Consider the following 15,945-nt stretch of genomic DNA (forward strand, 5'->3'; position numbering starts at 1 on the left):
GGCATGGTCAGTCATACACCGCCTGAAATAACAGACGGGAAAATGCCGAGATATATTAAAAATTCGTCGCCACACACGGGAAATTGCCGAGATATATTTTCACTTTGCACAAAAATAACATCAAGTAATCGAATCAATAGGAATGTCCTGTGCCTATAACATCGACGTTATAGGCACAACTGCATCTAGGCATTGTGTAACATCGACGCGGCTTTTGTTTTAATTAAAACTTTTTGTACTTGTTAATAAACGGGAAGTAAATTCCTGTGTGGGGCTAGTGTGAAAGAATCAGGACTCGAACCCATGGAGATCATGTACATGGTGACAGCCCACTGAGCTAGTCTTCGGGATATCCTCAGAGATTTCTCACACTAACACTGTGATCTTTATAATTGCAGATTGTTTTCATCTAGCAATATATAAATAATATTGGTCCGAGTGAAAAAAATTATTAGGTTCTCGTCCTGGCTTAAAAAAATAAAAATAAAGAGGCGCCTTACTATTTGATATTTTCCAGAATTTTTTTTTTTGGGGATATTTCTTCTAAGATGGCTGCCACATAGTGAAGTCTACCAGGTCAAAGACTAGCACTACTGAGTTTGTTCTTGATATTGATAATGTGCATGCTATTGCATGTCTGTCTCTCTCTGTGCTATTGCATTTGCATTTGCATGCTATTGCATTTTGCTAGCTAACATAACTGTACATTACGTACGTACTACTGTGTTCAAAAAGTATCCGACCTTTATTTTTCGTGCGTAAAAAAAAAAGAAGCTAGGGAGGCGTTGATTGGTGCACGTATGTAGGCGATCCTAATGCACACGCGTGAATTCTTTCCCACCTGCAGAAGCTGTCATTCGACGGCAGACCGCCGATGAGTGAGGACATGTAAGTGAGCGCCGTCGGATTTTCGTTTTTGACAAAATGACGGAAAAACTTGAACAACGCTACTGCATCAAATTTTGTGTAAAGCTTGGCGATTCCCAAGTGGAAACGATCCGCAAGATTCAACACCGTTCATTCCATTATGAAGGAGGATTTGGGCTTCAGGAGAATCTCAGCGAAGTTCGTACCAAAGCTGCTAACGATTGAGCAGAAGCAACTCTGTTTGGAGATCGCACAGGACATGCTGGAGACTGAACAGCGATCCCAGCTTCCTCAACAGTGATCACTGGCGATGAGTCCTGGGTTTATGGGTACAACCCAGAAACCAAGTTGCAGTCATCACAATGGAAGCATCCAACATCCCCGAGGCCAAAAAACACAAAATTTGATGCAGTAGCGTTCAAGTTTTTCCGTCATTTTGTCAAAAACGAAAATCCGACGGCGCTCACTTACATGTCCTCACTCATCGGCGGTCTGCCGTCGAATGACAGCTTCTGCAGGTGGGAAAAAATTCACGCGTGTGCATTAGGATCGCCTACATACGTGCACCAATCAACGCCTCCCTAGCTTTTTTTTTTTTACGCACGAAAAATAAAGGTCGGATACTTTTTGAACACACTACGTATGTAACTGTCTTGAAAATTACATTTCCTGAACGTGCGGTGTGAGCAAAGCGTACTTATGGACGAGATCAATTTTCATATGCATGAGTGCTCGGCCTATATATGGACCAACAACAAACAGGCATTTTAAGGCCGTTTTCCCTGCTGGAGTGGGGGTTAGCCTTGTGGTCCCCATGACGATCTTCTCCATTTTGCCCTATTTTCTGCACAACGTCAACGTTTTATCACAACGTCGATGAGCACCGTTCCAGTTTGGTTTTGTAATTGTTACTGAATTGGGTGTTTTTTTTTTTGTTTTTTTATTGGCACAGTCCATATCCTTTTATTAATTTACAATTGATCACTGGCTTTGATAAGAATAAAAATTTTATTCGGATCCTAAGCAACAAAAAGCTACATGTATCAAATAAACGATTTCAAATGGAGCACCTCGTTGCTATTAGAGAATTTAGATTTGCATCAGATGTGGCAATAAATGTGAATTGTTGCTGCCAGCTTGCTGGCTGACGGGGGACTCCATTTGCATATTTGCAGATTCTATCTTTACCTCGTTTAGAATCCTGTGCAAGTATGGGCAAGTTGCGAGTGGAATGTAATTTTATTTTTGCGTTTGAGGCAAAGTATCCAAGTCAATCAGTTTTTTGCCTAGCCCCGCCCTCCTGATGATACCTGCAAAGCAGTTTTAAAAGTAGTCACTTGTCCAAAAGTCGAAGGCTTTTATCCAGAATGTGGATGTGTGGTATGCCCAAAGACACAAGGGTTCATTTGTCCACTGATTACCTTGCGTCATATAAATTCAGGTATTTATATGCCCTGGTGTTGGGCTAGCGGCTAGGGTGCCGGCTTAGGATCCGAGGATCCTGGGTTCGAATCCCGGTCGATCGCTGAATTAACGCCAGGGGGGTTGACTCAGCCTGTCATCCTTCCGAGGTCGGCAAATTGAGTACCAGTTCACTGGTAATTCCCTGTTTGTCGTTAAAGGCGGTAAAAAGGGTTGGCGTCAGGAAGGGCATCCGGCCGTGAAACATTGCTTCAAAAAAGGGGACCAAAAAACAACAACCACGGTCCCCGAAAAAGGCCAACCCCCGCTTTGCGGGGAAAAATGGCCTCTAAAGGTGGTTTTTATATAAATTCAGGTATTGATTGCCTTCAAAGAAGATGTTTAAAAGTTATTTCCTGCTTTAATTGAGGATCTGATGATCCCTGTGGGATACTTTGTCTTTTTAATCCTTGAACCAAAATATTATACAGTGGAACCTTGACTTACGAGTTTAATTCGTTCCGTGACCGAGCTCGTAACTCAAATTGCTCGTATCTCAAATCAAATTTCCCCATTGAAATGCATTGAAATGCTATTAATCCGTTCCAGCCCGCCAAAAACCACACCAATTTTTTTTTAAATATACAGTATATATAAAAATATCTCGCGCTTTATATTTCACCTGTATGCAGCATACAAGTTGGCAGGATGGCCTGGACTGGAGGTACGCACACTTGACTCAAGTCTAAACTGTCCAGCCTGGGTTTGAATCCCGACCCAGCTATAACCTGTCATGGGTGAATCACAGGCAGGGTGATTCATCAATGTGTGTACTGCTAAACTGGGCGCCCCGTTTGCGTCCCATTAGTTGTTGGATGTTAAGGATCTCACCGTGTTTTCCACAAAGAGAAGGCGAGCTATCGCCGGCACTCTGAACAAGTTGTGGCCTGGCATGCTCTTCTCCTCTGCCGTTATATACGTCCTCCTCGACACCTCGCTCATGTTTTTCGACGATTGCGTGTTTTATATCCAAGCACATCATCTTCTTCTTCTCAGCACTGCACTTGCCACTCACTTTCTTAGGCCCCATGGTTAAAACTAAGAAATTTTCCGAAATAACCAAAATGCGGAAAAAAAAAATGCAGCGCTGTACGACAGAGATACGTACTGTACGTGCACGGCAAGATAACCACGTGACCAGAACCCACCTGGCGGCGTGAACTCGAAATAACGAAAATGCGGGAAAAAAAATGCAGTGCTATACGACAGAGATACGTACTGTACGTGCACGGCAAGATAACCACGTGACCGGGTGGCGAAAGCTCGTAACTCGGATCTCGGCTCGCATCTCAAAGCAATAAACCGCCCGAGCGACGGCTCATATCTCGAAAAACTCGTAAGTTGGGGCACTCGTAAGTCAAGGTTCCACTGTATATCATTATTGGCTACACTTCGAAAAACTATATATATATATATATATAGATATATATATATATATATATATATATATATATATATATATATATATATATATATATATATATATATATATATATATATATATATATATATATATATATATATATATATATATATATATTGTTGCCCTGGTGTTGGGCTAGCGGTTAGGGTGCCGGCTTAGGATCCTAGGATCCTGTGATCGAATCCCGGTCGATCGCTGAATTAACGCCAGGGGGGTTGACTCAGCCTGTCATCCTTCCGAGGTCGGCTAATTGAGTACCAGTTCACTGGTAATTCCCTGTTTGTCGTTAAAGGCGGCAAAAAGGGTTGGCGTCAGGAAGGGCATCCGGCCGTAAAACATTGCTTCAAAAAGGGGACCGAAAAACAACAACCACGGTTCCCGAAAAAGGCCAACCCCCGCCTTGCCGGAAAAATGGCCTCTAAAGGTGTTTTTTGTTTTGTTTTTTATATTGTTGCGGATTCAGGGGTCGGCGCTCCCCTTATCAAGGGGGGGGGGGTTAATCCCCTTGTCTTTTAAGCTGGCCGTCCCCCAATCCTGGAAGCTATGACGCTCCTCCCGGTCGGAATTAGCTAGGGTGATTGGTCAATGAAGTCCCAAATACCTACGTACTAACCGCGAGCAGGGGAATGACTCGCGCTCGAACCACGGATAAGATGGAATATTGCCAAGCAGTTAGCAAGCCGCGATCCGAGCCGTAAACAAATGACTAAACCCGATCCTGAGCGGTTCCGAAATCGTGCCACAGGTACTCGATTGAAAGAAAGGATGGAGGCGATCGAATAAGAGGAAACCAGAGTAAGGGAAGAACAAAGAGTGGGTTTATTAATTATTTACAAGACCAAAAGAAGAGGAAACAAAAGCATGTACAAGAAAGAAGAAACAAAAGGACACAGGGCAAGCTTATCTATACAGTCTTAACTTATAACCCCAGGACAAACAGACTCACACGGAATTGTAGTGGTAGGGGTGGAAGGTCCAGGCAGATGGTTCCAGGCTCCTCGTCCGGTCCCGACCCGTGCCGTGGCGGTGATGGAAACAGGCCGGCAGCGCGTCGTTGGCATTGACCGCGAGCGGACCTTACATATGCGAGGGGCTGGAATGCTGCGTACGTATAGCGTGCCAAAAGCTCTCTCTGTCTCCCGATCAATCAAGGTCCGTATCAAACAGGCAGTTCGTAACAACGAGCTCTCTCGGCGCAGTTCTTCAATAAACAGTTCGTGCAACGCAATCCCCGGTGCAGTTCGTTACCATCGATGGTTCCCTGCGCAGTCCGTGATGGGGCTTGGTGCGTGCGCTTATATAGTGCGCTTATAGATCAATCCGCGCTTCATAGAGCCATGCCCGCCAGCGAGCTCACCTCGGCTCTGGTTGGTTAACGAGGGCTCACCGGCTCCACCCTTGACGGCTCGTTGACAGGGCCACGCCTCGTTCTTGGCACTCCGCCCCCTTCTTCTAGCTTGACCGCGTGCGTAATGGCGTTTCCTGAGTGAATGCTGAGGCGGCTGGCAGAGGCGCGTAACAGAATTGGGAGAGAGAGGTTGGCAAGGAAGCGAATGGGGCCTATCTTATTTGATTAATGCAACGCAGATTCAACTATTGGGAACACAGCCTTATCTGAAACACATACTAAGGAAATAACTGAAAGTCCTATGGTGTCCTAAGTGTTGCTGTGGCCTAACTATGGGTGCAACCTTTAACCTTATTAAATGATCGAATATTATTTACAAAGTGAGGGGTTCTAAAAACCGCAACAATATATTGTTGCGGATCTCAACGTTGGCCTATCCCCTTGTCTTTTTACTAGCCGATGTGATCCGGGGCTATGACGTTCCTTCCGGTCAGCGTTGGGTAGGGTCATAGGCCAAATTCCTAATACCTAATTACCAACGCCTCCCAGGAGGCAAGGAAATAATCCCGCCCGAACCACGGTTGTAGTGGAAACGCCGAGCGATAGCGAGCCGTGATCCGAGCTGTTAACAGGAACTAACCCGATCTGAGCGGTTCCGAATCGTGCCACGCTTACCCAATGGAGGAAAGGACTGATACAGTCAAATTAGGAGGAAACAAGGAAGAACAATTGGTTTATTTACACTTTGTACAGGAAGGAGAAGAAGAACATACAGTGCAGCTTATACAGTCTTATACTTATCCCCTGGACACGGGCCCGTTTCACTCTCAGACACACTCACATGGGGATGTAGAAGGTCAGGGTGATGGTCCAAGGATGATGGTGTCCAGGCAGTCGCTACAGGTCCCCGACTCGTACCACGAAGCAGATGGTCAGGGCAGCAGAAGCTCCCCGCGGGTCGTTTACGCGGAGCGGACAATTACAGGGCGAAAGGCAAGGTTGGCTGGCGGTTACTTCGCGGCTCAGCCACGTACGCAATAAATGCACTGGCGCTATACGGGCCCCCAATACCGCTCAATAGGCGCTCCCCAATGCACTTTCCTCATGAGGCCTCTTTGCACAATCACGTCGCATAAGCCCTTTGGTAGTAAGTGCGATTCCTTCAGTCCTCTTATACAGTTCTCTCATAAAGGCAGTCCTTTTTCAACGAGTGCAGTTGCGTCAGTCCTCTGGAAGGGCTTTTTGCGCGTGTTTATATAGCGCCACCCAGCGAACCCTCTGGAACTTGCCAGAACTCTTACCACGCCCCTCACGCCCTTTCACCCGAGCCCTGGTTGGTTGTTGGCTCTTACCGTCTCGCTGCCGCTCCCCGACCTCAACGCCGGCTCCACCCTCTCTCAGGCGTACCTCGTGTCATTTGGCTGGTTTCGAGCGAAAACCATTGCCAGCAGCGAACGCTGCTGGCAAATGAGGTGGGTTAGCCGGATCAGGGCGCGGGATGGATACTGCCCAACGAGGTCGATTTGGAGGGTGGAGACAAAATGAACGGGGCCTACTCTTATTTCTTTTACACAACGCAGGTATCACTAATGGAAATGACCTTATTCTCACACATGCTATCTATATAATAATACCGTAAGGACTCGACTTTGTTATCCCTTTTACGCGCACCCAGTGACCCGATGCCCACGGCACTAATGGATTTACGATCTACGAACCACGCTCTTTGTTTATCACGTACAGCCAGACTCGAAAAATATGAATTAGTCGACTTTGGGGCCCAAAAGCATCCGATTAACGGCCGATACGACGCCATCTTTCGACGCCATCGTATTGGCGTCTGCTGGGCGAAGGCGATGCGAGCCGTCCGCTGATTGGACAGTCGAGTGGTGTCATTAAATAATGGGCCGTGCTTACTGATATTGATCTGAAATTTGCAAATGGGCATGTATTGCAAAGCAATTTTCCTTCTTATATTGTCCAAGTCTAAATATATACACCCACACACACACATAAATCAGCTGATCGTCAAATCTGCATTCCCTACAACCAGTGATTACAGGTTTTAAAAAATGATTTTTTGACGTATTGACAACGATGTAAATAGGAAAGCATTAATTTAATTATTTCCTTCTTATTCTGTAAAAGCGGCCTCGACGGTATAGTGTGCGATTGCCCAATGCAGGTTCTTATTTTGACAATCCTTAGTCGGACAATAAATACTTACGGATTATTAAATGAAAAAAAATGTTTCTTGAATATTTTAAAGCATTTTGTTTTTCATTCCACATGGTGTGTTTCTTCCCTCCCTCTGTGGGCAACCAAGTGCCGGCTTCCGGTGGTAGTATAATCCTCTGTAGCAGTGTCAGGTTTTATGAGCCAATGATTATGGTGCGGCGCATGTCGAGTCACAGCAGGATTTTATGAAACGCCATTTGAAGTTGTGAAAAAGGTCAGAGTACCTGCTAGCATGTCAAGCTACAGCAGGGCGGTGCAGGTCAGTTATAGTTAATCAACGGATCAATGAGAATGTCCTTTACTGTACATACTGTACTTTACCACATCGGTTAGAAACGCTGCCGCAGGAGATCTCCGATGGTCTTTACTTTAGCTTCTGTTTTGGATTCGGTTCCCGCCTCCTGATACCTTGCAGGTGTGACGTCGCATCAGAGGACGTTAAGCCAGCTGTCTCATCTGATTGGACAGTCGAAGGCGACAGCAAGCCGTCCACTGAGTGGACAATCCAGAGCATGCATTTGTGCCGGTGTCGGCGATCGTTGTTAATATATGCACTCTTCATTCTCATCTTTCTTCCTAACTCTTACTCGGACAAGCAAATCCCCTATGCCATCCATAATGGTACACTCTATCCATACACCACATCCTCCCTTCCGTGGATGTTCCACAGGCTTCGGCTAGTGACAACTAATGTTCTAAGGTGGCCTACGTGTTGCATGTGGACTAACTATGGGGGCAAACCTTTAACCTTTAATGATCAATATGTGCACTCTCAGAACCGCAACAATACACACACACACACACACACACACACACACACACACACACACACACACACACACACACACACACACACACACACACACACACACACACACACACACACACACACACACACACACAGTCATGGCCAAAAGTATTGGCACCCTTGCAGTTTTTTCAAATAATGTACCATTTCTTCCAGAAAATTGTTGAAATTAACAAATATTTTGGTATCTACATATATGTATTCATTTGGTTTGCCGTGGAACAAAACCAAAAAAAAGCTGAAAAATTTACTAAATCTTAGCTTATTCCACACAAATTCTAAAATGGCCTGGACAATATTATTGGCACCTTTTAGAAGTTGTTAGAAATAATTAGGTTTCAAGCAGGTGATTCTCCTTTACTTTGGAATTGAACTCACCTGTGGTGAGTATATAAAAATATAAAAATCACTCATCCCACCAATTTGAATTGAGAAAAGGAGTTTCTGCTGTTTTTAGTTACTATGTGTACCGCAATGAGCATGGAGAAATGAAAGAAAACCACAGAATTGTCTGAAGAGGTGAGACACAATCAAGACTACAACCCCATTTCCAGAGACCTTGATGGTCCTGTGTCCACCGTACGCAATGTTATCAGGAAGTTTGAATCCCATGGCACTGTAGCCAACCTTGCTGTACATTGCCGCAATAGAGAACTTGATTGAATATTGCAGCAAAGGATTGTTCGAATGGTGGAGAAAGCATCTCGATCAACTGCTAAACAGATTCAAGCTGACCTTCAGACACAAGGTACGACAGTTTAAACTCGCACCATCCGTCACCAACTCAATGAAGGGGGAGGGGGTGGGGTGGGGTGCTATGGCAAGAGACCCAGGAGGACCCCACTGCTAAGAGCGAGACATAAGAAAGCCCAACTGAATTTTGCCAAAACACCTGAACAAGTCAAAATCCTTCTGGGAGAATGTCCTGTGGACAGATGAGACCAAATTAGAGCTTTTTGGTAAAGCACATAATTTATATGCTTACAGGAAACAAAATGAAGCCTTCAAAGAAAAGAACACCTTCCCTACAGTCAAACATGGAGGAGGTTCAGTGATGTTTTGGGTTTGCTGTGCTGCCGCTGTCAGTGGGTGCCTTGAATGTGTGCATGGCATCATGAAATCAGGAGATTTACCAAGGCAATTTGGAGCGCAATGTTCAACCCAGTGTCAGAAAGCTGTCTCCGTCGAAGGTAATGGGTCTTGCAGCAAGACTATGACCCCAAACACACTTCAAAAAGCACCCAGGAATGGTTCAAGACAAAACGCTGGACTGTTCTGAAGTGGCCAGCAATGAGTTCAGATCTAAATCTCATTGATCACCTGGAGGGAGATCTGAAAACAGCAGTTGGGAGAAGGCACCCTTCAAATCTGGGAGAACTGGAGCAGTTTCCACAAGTGGGCCAAACTGCCAGTAGAGAGGTATAGGAAGCGCTTGACTGCAGTTATTTTGTCCAAAGGCCAAAAATACCAAATATTAAGTCTCGGGTGTCAATAACTTTGTCAATGCAATTTATTTTTATTTTCTGATTTAAAAGGATATATTAAGTTGTGAATCAAAAACAAAGGTTCTGTAATATTAACAGTGAAATAAAGAATTGTGGAGATCAAATACTTTTGTCAATTTAACCGTATTTTTCGAGATAAATTGTGAGCTATTTGAAAAATGTGTAAAGGTGCCAATATTTTGGCCACGACTGTATACACATACAAATATATATATATATATATATATATATACACACACACACACACACACACACACACACACACACACACACACACACACACACACACACACACACACACACACACACACACACACACACACACTTGTGACCTGATTTTGTTTAGTTGCCCTCCCCAGAGAGGGTATTGCATTTGGATCCATTTGTTTGTCGCTCCACAAATTATCTACTATTGGGGACCACAAGCACCACCTGGTGGTAGCCAGCCACACTATCTTCAACCGAGGACCTCTATTAAAGTATCTATCTATAATTCCATTAATCTCTGTGTGTATGTGTGTATGTGTGTTTGTATGTGTGTATGTTTGTCTGTGACCGCTGTTTCTCGACAACTACCGGTCCGATATACTTTAAACTTGCCAGGTATATTGCTGGGGACCCGAGGATGTGCCTTTTCAAGGTTTGAAATTAATCGGACAAGTAGTTACCGAGCTATGGCGATTTCTTTACCAAACACTGCAAGCCGTTCGCTTTGGACCAAACCATTGCATGTAAATAGAGGGGGGGGGGTTCTGTGGTCGTTGCGAATGGACCAAACCATTCATGTAAATAGAGGGGGGGGGTTCTGTGGTCGTTACTGCCACGTGGTTTCAAAGTTTTTTTTTGCTGTTGTTTGCACGCATGTTTTTTTGCACCCACGTACGGGCACGCCCTAGGATGTTTACACACACACACCCCTACACAAATTTTTTTTTTTTTTTTTTTTTTTGGCAAGGAACGGGCACCCACGTACGGGCACGTCCTAGCTTATATATAGTACGGGCATGCCCTAGTGTATAATAAATATGAGAGTATGTCAAAAGTATATATTATTAGTATGTGAGTGTCAACAAAGTATGTACCAGGAAAATATGAGTATCTATGAAGTATGTATGTCTATAAAATACATACGATTGGAATGTGAATCTATACAATTAAGCTAAAAAGGTGTTCACCATATGAACGTAAAACTACATTGTCAATGCATCTACACACCACCCAAACACCACACATGTCCTGATGACTAACTGCAATCTGATTGCTCTTTATAGTTTTGAAGTGTGTTGGATCTGCTTCTCTCTCGGGATTCAAGTTAAGCGACTAATGTCCGAGCAGGAATGATTTTGTTTGGACATTATTGGAGCAGTTTGAAGTTTTGTACAATTTTTCCTTTCTTCGTCTCCTCTAAAGGGCAGAAGCGGCGACGTGTGGCGAACACGCAACTTAATCGAGAGTCCAGCCGATCACACAGCACATTCCTAGTGCGCCTGGCTCAGGCCCCTCTGGACTCTGACGGTTATACCTTGCTGCAGGTGTGCATTGTCTTATTACTGGTTGCTGTCCCTGGCTTAGATGGCTGTTGCTGACTTTTAATTTAATTTTTTTTACTTGTTAATGCTTTCGTTTTGCAGGACAAGATGTTCGTTACCGTCGGCCAACTAGCCCTTGTGGATTTGGCAGGAAGCGAGCGCACGACGAGAACTAGAGCTGAAGGCAGCAGACTTCGCGAGGCCGGTGAGCCTGCCTGTCTGCGTGTGTGCACGTGCGTGTGCTGTAATGCTTTTTAATCAGTGTTAAGGATTCACTCAATTCCTTCATGGATTTTATTTCTATCCATCTACCTACTATCATGCCAGTCTTTTCAAGTTTAAATGTACTTTAATGCCTGTTCGTTTGGTATGAATGTCACTATGAACAAACGGTTGCACATTTCTCGATCGGAGGAATGATTCGATATCGTCGTCTCGGTGTATGTTGCATTACTATTTTGTAATTGCTTCTCAACAAGCTCTCTGATTTGCTCTGGTGTGTGTCCCCCTCCCCCTCCTTTACCATTTTATCACTTAGTTTCACTTTGTACAAGTTGTGAACTTTTTCCTGATTATGAAACGAAATTGTATTTCTTTTTCCAGGGAGTATCAACACTTCTTTGATGACATTAAGGACCTGCATTGAAATATTGAGAGAGAACCAGTTATTTGGCACGAACAAGGTTTGTTTGCCACTTTTGCGGTGTTATCATTTAACCCGTCCCCCATGCAGCAGGAGACGGCGTTTTGCATTCACTTCTCTCTGTCCGGGCCGTAACTTTTTTTTAACCATTTGAGCTATTGCCATCAAATTTTTAAGTTTTATTATGAAAATATGGTGAAGTCAAATTAATAATTTGGTCAAAGGTCAAGGTTCCATAAAATTATCAATTTCCATTGAATTGACTTGAAATTAAGAATTTGCATATTCGGTCACTGAAGCATATTGGTATTGATGTCAAAAGGTCATGGTCGCCTAAAATCGTCAATTTATTTTATACATGCCTAGTTTTAGCTGTTTTTGTCGTGTTAAGCATATGGAATAAGTCAAAATACAAAACTGACGTGGCTGGGCTTCACATTTTCAGATGCTTTCTAGTTATATATACACTTTACATTTTGTTTGTTTATGATAGGTAGTATATATTTAGCTGGTTTTGGAAACTACTTCCCCATACCTTCATGCAGAGGCGGATTAAGAATTTTTTGGACCCTGGGCACAAAAAATATTTTGGCCAAAAACAAGAATACATGAAAATGCCTTAGTACGTCGACTATTCAATATTACACAGAGTTGATAAAGCATATACTTGGACTAGGTACATCTACTAGGACTAGCTGATTGGTAATTGAACACACCCCAGCACTTTCGTTGGTGTTCAGTTACCAAGTTTTCGTTTTTGTTTCGTCATGTATACAACCATGTGTTGGCTTAGCGGTTAGGGTGCAGGCTTGGGATCCTGGGTTCGAATCCCGGTCGATCGCTGAATTAACGCCAGGGGGGTTGACTCAGCCTGTCATCCTTCCGAGATCGGCAAATTGAGTACCAGCTTGCTGGGATGAATGATCCCGGTGTAGAATACGTACACCGTATCCCTGTGCATCGTAAGAGGCGACTAAGGGTTGGCGTCAGGAAGGGCCTCCGGTCATAAAAACATTGCCTCAAGCAGGGAACCATGATTGTCATGGGGCCCGCAAGGCTAACCCCCGCTTTAGCGGGGAAAATGGCCTTAAAACGATCATTCATTCATTCATATACATGGACTAGACTCATAGAAGAACAAAAAGTTCCTTGTGGAGTGTTTGACAAGTGGCTTTAGCACTCGAGCATGCACCAACGAAACCTTTGTAAAGGAAAGGCTGGCTTGGCAAGCGACAGCAAGGTGCTTGGTGACCGAGCACACCTCAACAGACTGAGGACCCTTTTCTGGTTCGGCTGCTTGTTAATTTTGGGTGATGTTTTTCAACCCTTTTTGAAAAAGCCATCTCTGCCTCTACCTTTTTTCACCTCTGCCACTGAAGGTGGATGGAGGTTATGTTTTCACCCCTGTCTTTGTGACCAGGATATCTCAGTTATTGACAGTTTTGGACAAAAGTTGATGGACATAGGTGTGTTACAAGGTTCTTCACCAATGAGCCAATTGGGCCAAAAACGATATATTCCATGATATTTTAAAAAGTTGTTGATGGATTATGACAAAACTTGGTGGATTGAGTTGGGTCGGTGACGAGAACAGGCCGATTAGATTTTGGTTCAGGTCCGAATTCAGATCCGACCTATCTGTGGGATACAAAACGTAAACTGTTCAGCCTGGCAGAGGTGTGCTCTCTACCGAGTGCTGTTTTGGTTGAGCTATAGTTTGCTTTTTAGCACCCTTGGGGTAATTTTGTTTCATCCTTGGGACAGGTGGTCTGATTTTTAAAACTGCAACTTTGTCGGAGTCACGGGTTAGTCAATTTACTAATGAGGGGTTTTTCGTGTGGATTTACGAAACAATATTTATGTATTAACATGAGGAATTATACAATTTTTATTGTAATTATTGTTGCCTTTGTATACAATAAATGTCGTTATTATGGCACTTAACCTGCTTTCTCTATTAATACTAACCATACACCCTAATTTTTGGAATAGTCCTTTCTCGTTAAACATCAGGGAAACATTTAAAAAAAAAATAGATTCATCACGTGAAGGTGCTTTCTTTCCTTGAAATGGAGCATTCCCTTTGCACTGTATCACCACTCACAAGTAATGATTTGTCGGCAAAGTGAGACCCCACCCTCGGTCTCATCTCAAAAGATTAAGAATCACCATCGGGCTCTTGTATCTCATCTCTTGATCTCGGAGCCCCATGCAATTGCATGGGCTGCATGACTCGCGTCGCCTCTGCCCAGGGCCTTCATAGAGTTCAGGAGATCTGGGCACGGGCCTTGTGTACCTGTGCGTTGATCCGCTCTGCCTTCATGCTCTTTTCCAGTAAGTTGATTTTTTTTGATAGTATCTGTACTTTTTATATTTAAGTTGGTCATCCTCTGTCGACTTTTACTCTACAACTATATCTGCTCTTTTCCTGATTTTTCAAGGCACCCTGCATGCATCATGGAAAACAAAAGTGGTCTTTTTTTTGGTGTCAAAACTGACATGGGCAGCTACAGACTAATCTGTCTCTCCTCGATAATAAGTGAAGTATTGGAATATATCATTACATCAGACTTTAAGGCTCGTGTCTTCAACGTGTCTTCAACGTGTCTTCAACGTGTCTTCAACAGTTTGGTTTCTGCCCATTGACTGTCTACCCTGAACATTCTGCTGCTGCAATGATTATTTTTGAGAAAATGAACTGTATCTACCTCTAAAACATGTTTGTCACTGCAAGAGATATCCAGGCTCTGTCTCTCTATGACAACCTGGTGAATCACTCCAATTTATTTATTTGGTTCCTTCTGGGAGATTTATCAGAATAGTCTGGTGCTCCTGGGACCCACCATCAACACAAACCTCTTGGCAATATACCACATCTTAGCTGAGTTTCTGCCATGAAATTCTCCACAGGGCAATGGCCTGCCACTACTGTCTTCAACGTGTTAGTGTGTACATTGTTTACATGTGCCATGTAATAGGGGACCCCGATACGTGCGAGTACACCTGCTTTACCATTTTGCCCCACTTGAGGCCATTGAGTCGAATTAACATTTTATGAACAAGAGGCTGAAAGTCTCATGGTTTGCATTTTGTTCCTAAGAGAGGTTGGTGGCTCTATTCTTGAAATTTTATTCTGGCTTCACTCGAATTCACATACATTTTCCCAGATACCCTTGCATTGCTACCCTCAAGTCTAAACATCTTGCTCACCTCCGTTCATTCATCTGCTTACTCTTTACATGTGGCATAGTCTCCTAGTGCTGTACTCAGACAGGGTTCTCAAACTCGAGAAGTTGTGCTTGTAGCCGAGTCGGTGAAGCTGCGTTTTGCTGTTAACTAAAAAAATTACTCGGATGCCATCCCGTCACATGAAATTAAGTAATTGCAGTGTTTTGCAAGTGTGTGCGGTAGAAATGTGCTTTGGTGTATAATCTAGCAAAGTAATTGTGCCCTGCAGCTACTGTACCATAATTGTAATATCTGCTGTTGCCCCCAATTCTCATACATCGCTGGTTTAGAATAGCAGACTCACTGTATATTATCCTTATCGAGGATGTTTGTGTTTTGGTTTGCTTAAATGCTCATCATTAAATTAACCTTGCCAGCTAAGAGCATCCTCTCTGGTTCCATCTTGCATTATAACACTGAGGGCACTTTAGTAATGCAACAACAGTCATGCTGGCCGAGATGCTTCAGACTGGATTAAGGGCCCTTATTTGTCTATACCAGGTTCAATTGGAATGCTGGGCAATGTGCCAGATGCCTCGCCTCCCTGGGGTCCTAATCTAAGGTGGATCACATCGGTGCGACCCAGTGAATAACTCGGACACCCAGTGGATTATTTGATGCATAATGAAACTGGGAGGCGAGAGAAAACGATTGCAAATAATTGTAATATCAGCTAATGCGTGCAGGAACAGTTACCGTAATCGGGCACTGAAGCTTGGAGTGAGGGCAAGCATCCCCATGTGATCGATTTACGTGTGATTTATGCGATGAAAACTTGTCCGAGCTCCAAGCTGACCTGGGACCTGGCAAATATTTTGCTGATTTTTTGTGAGAGTCACAGCCTGCTAGTCTTCCCAAATGTAAACAGAAAGTGAACAATAATTGTCAACTGCAC

At 43.8% G+C, this 15,945-nt stretch overlaps 1 protein-coding gene across 5 annotated transcripts in view; it reads left to right on the forward strand.

Annotated features, from left to right (window-relative positions):
- KIF23 (kinesin family member 23) overlaps positions 1 to 15,945 on the forward strand; it is a 54,158-nt gene that overhangs the window by 22,374 nt on the left and 15,839 nt on the right. For 3 of the 5 annotated variants that reach the window (XM_068120931.2, XM_068120929.2, XM_068120930.2), the window contains exons 9-11: positions 11,061 to 11,182; positions 11,282 to 11,384; positions 11,783 to 11,862. In XM_068120931.2, the coding sequence (XP_067977032.2) occupies positions 11,061 to 11,182; positions 11,282 to 11,384; positions 11,783 to 11,862 (305 nt within the window). The remainder of the gene's footprint in view (positions 1 to 11,060; positions 11,183 to 11,281; positions 11,385 to 11,782; positions 11,863 to 15,945) is intronic. The other 2 variants (XM_078780413.1, XM_078780414.1) reach the window with 1 other exon arrangement.

Source organism: Myxine glutinosa, chromosome 6 (assembly GCF_964187855.1).
Source record: "Myxine glutinosa chromosome 6, kmMyxGlut1.1, whole genome shotgun sequence".
In the NCBI taxonomy this organism is placed as follows: Eukaryota; Metazoa; Chordata; class Myxini; order Myxiniformes; family Myxinidae; genus Myxine; species Myxine glutinosa.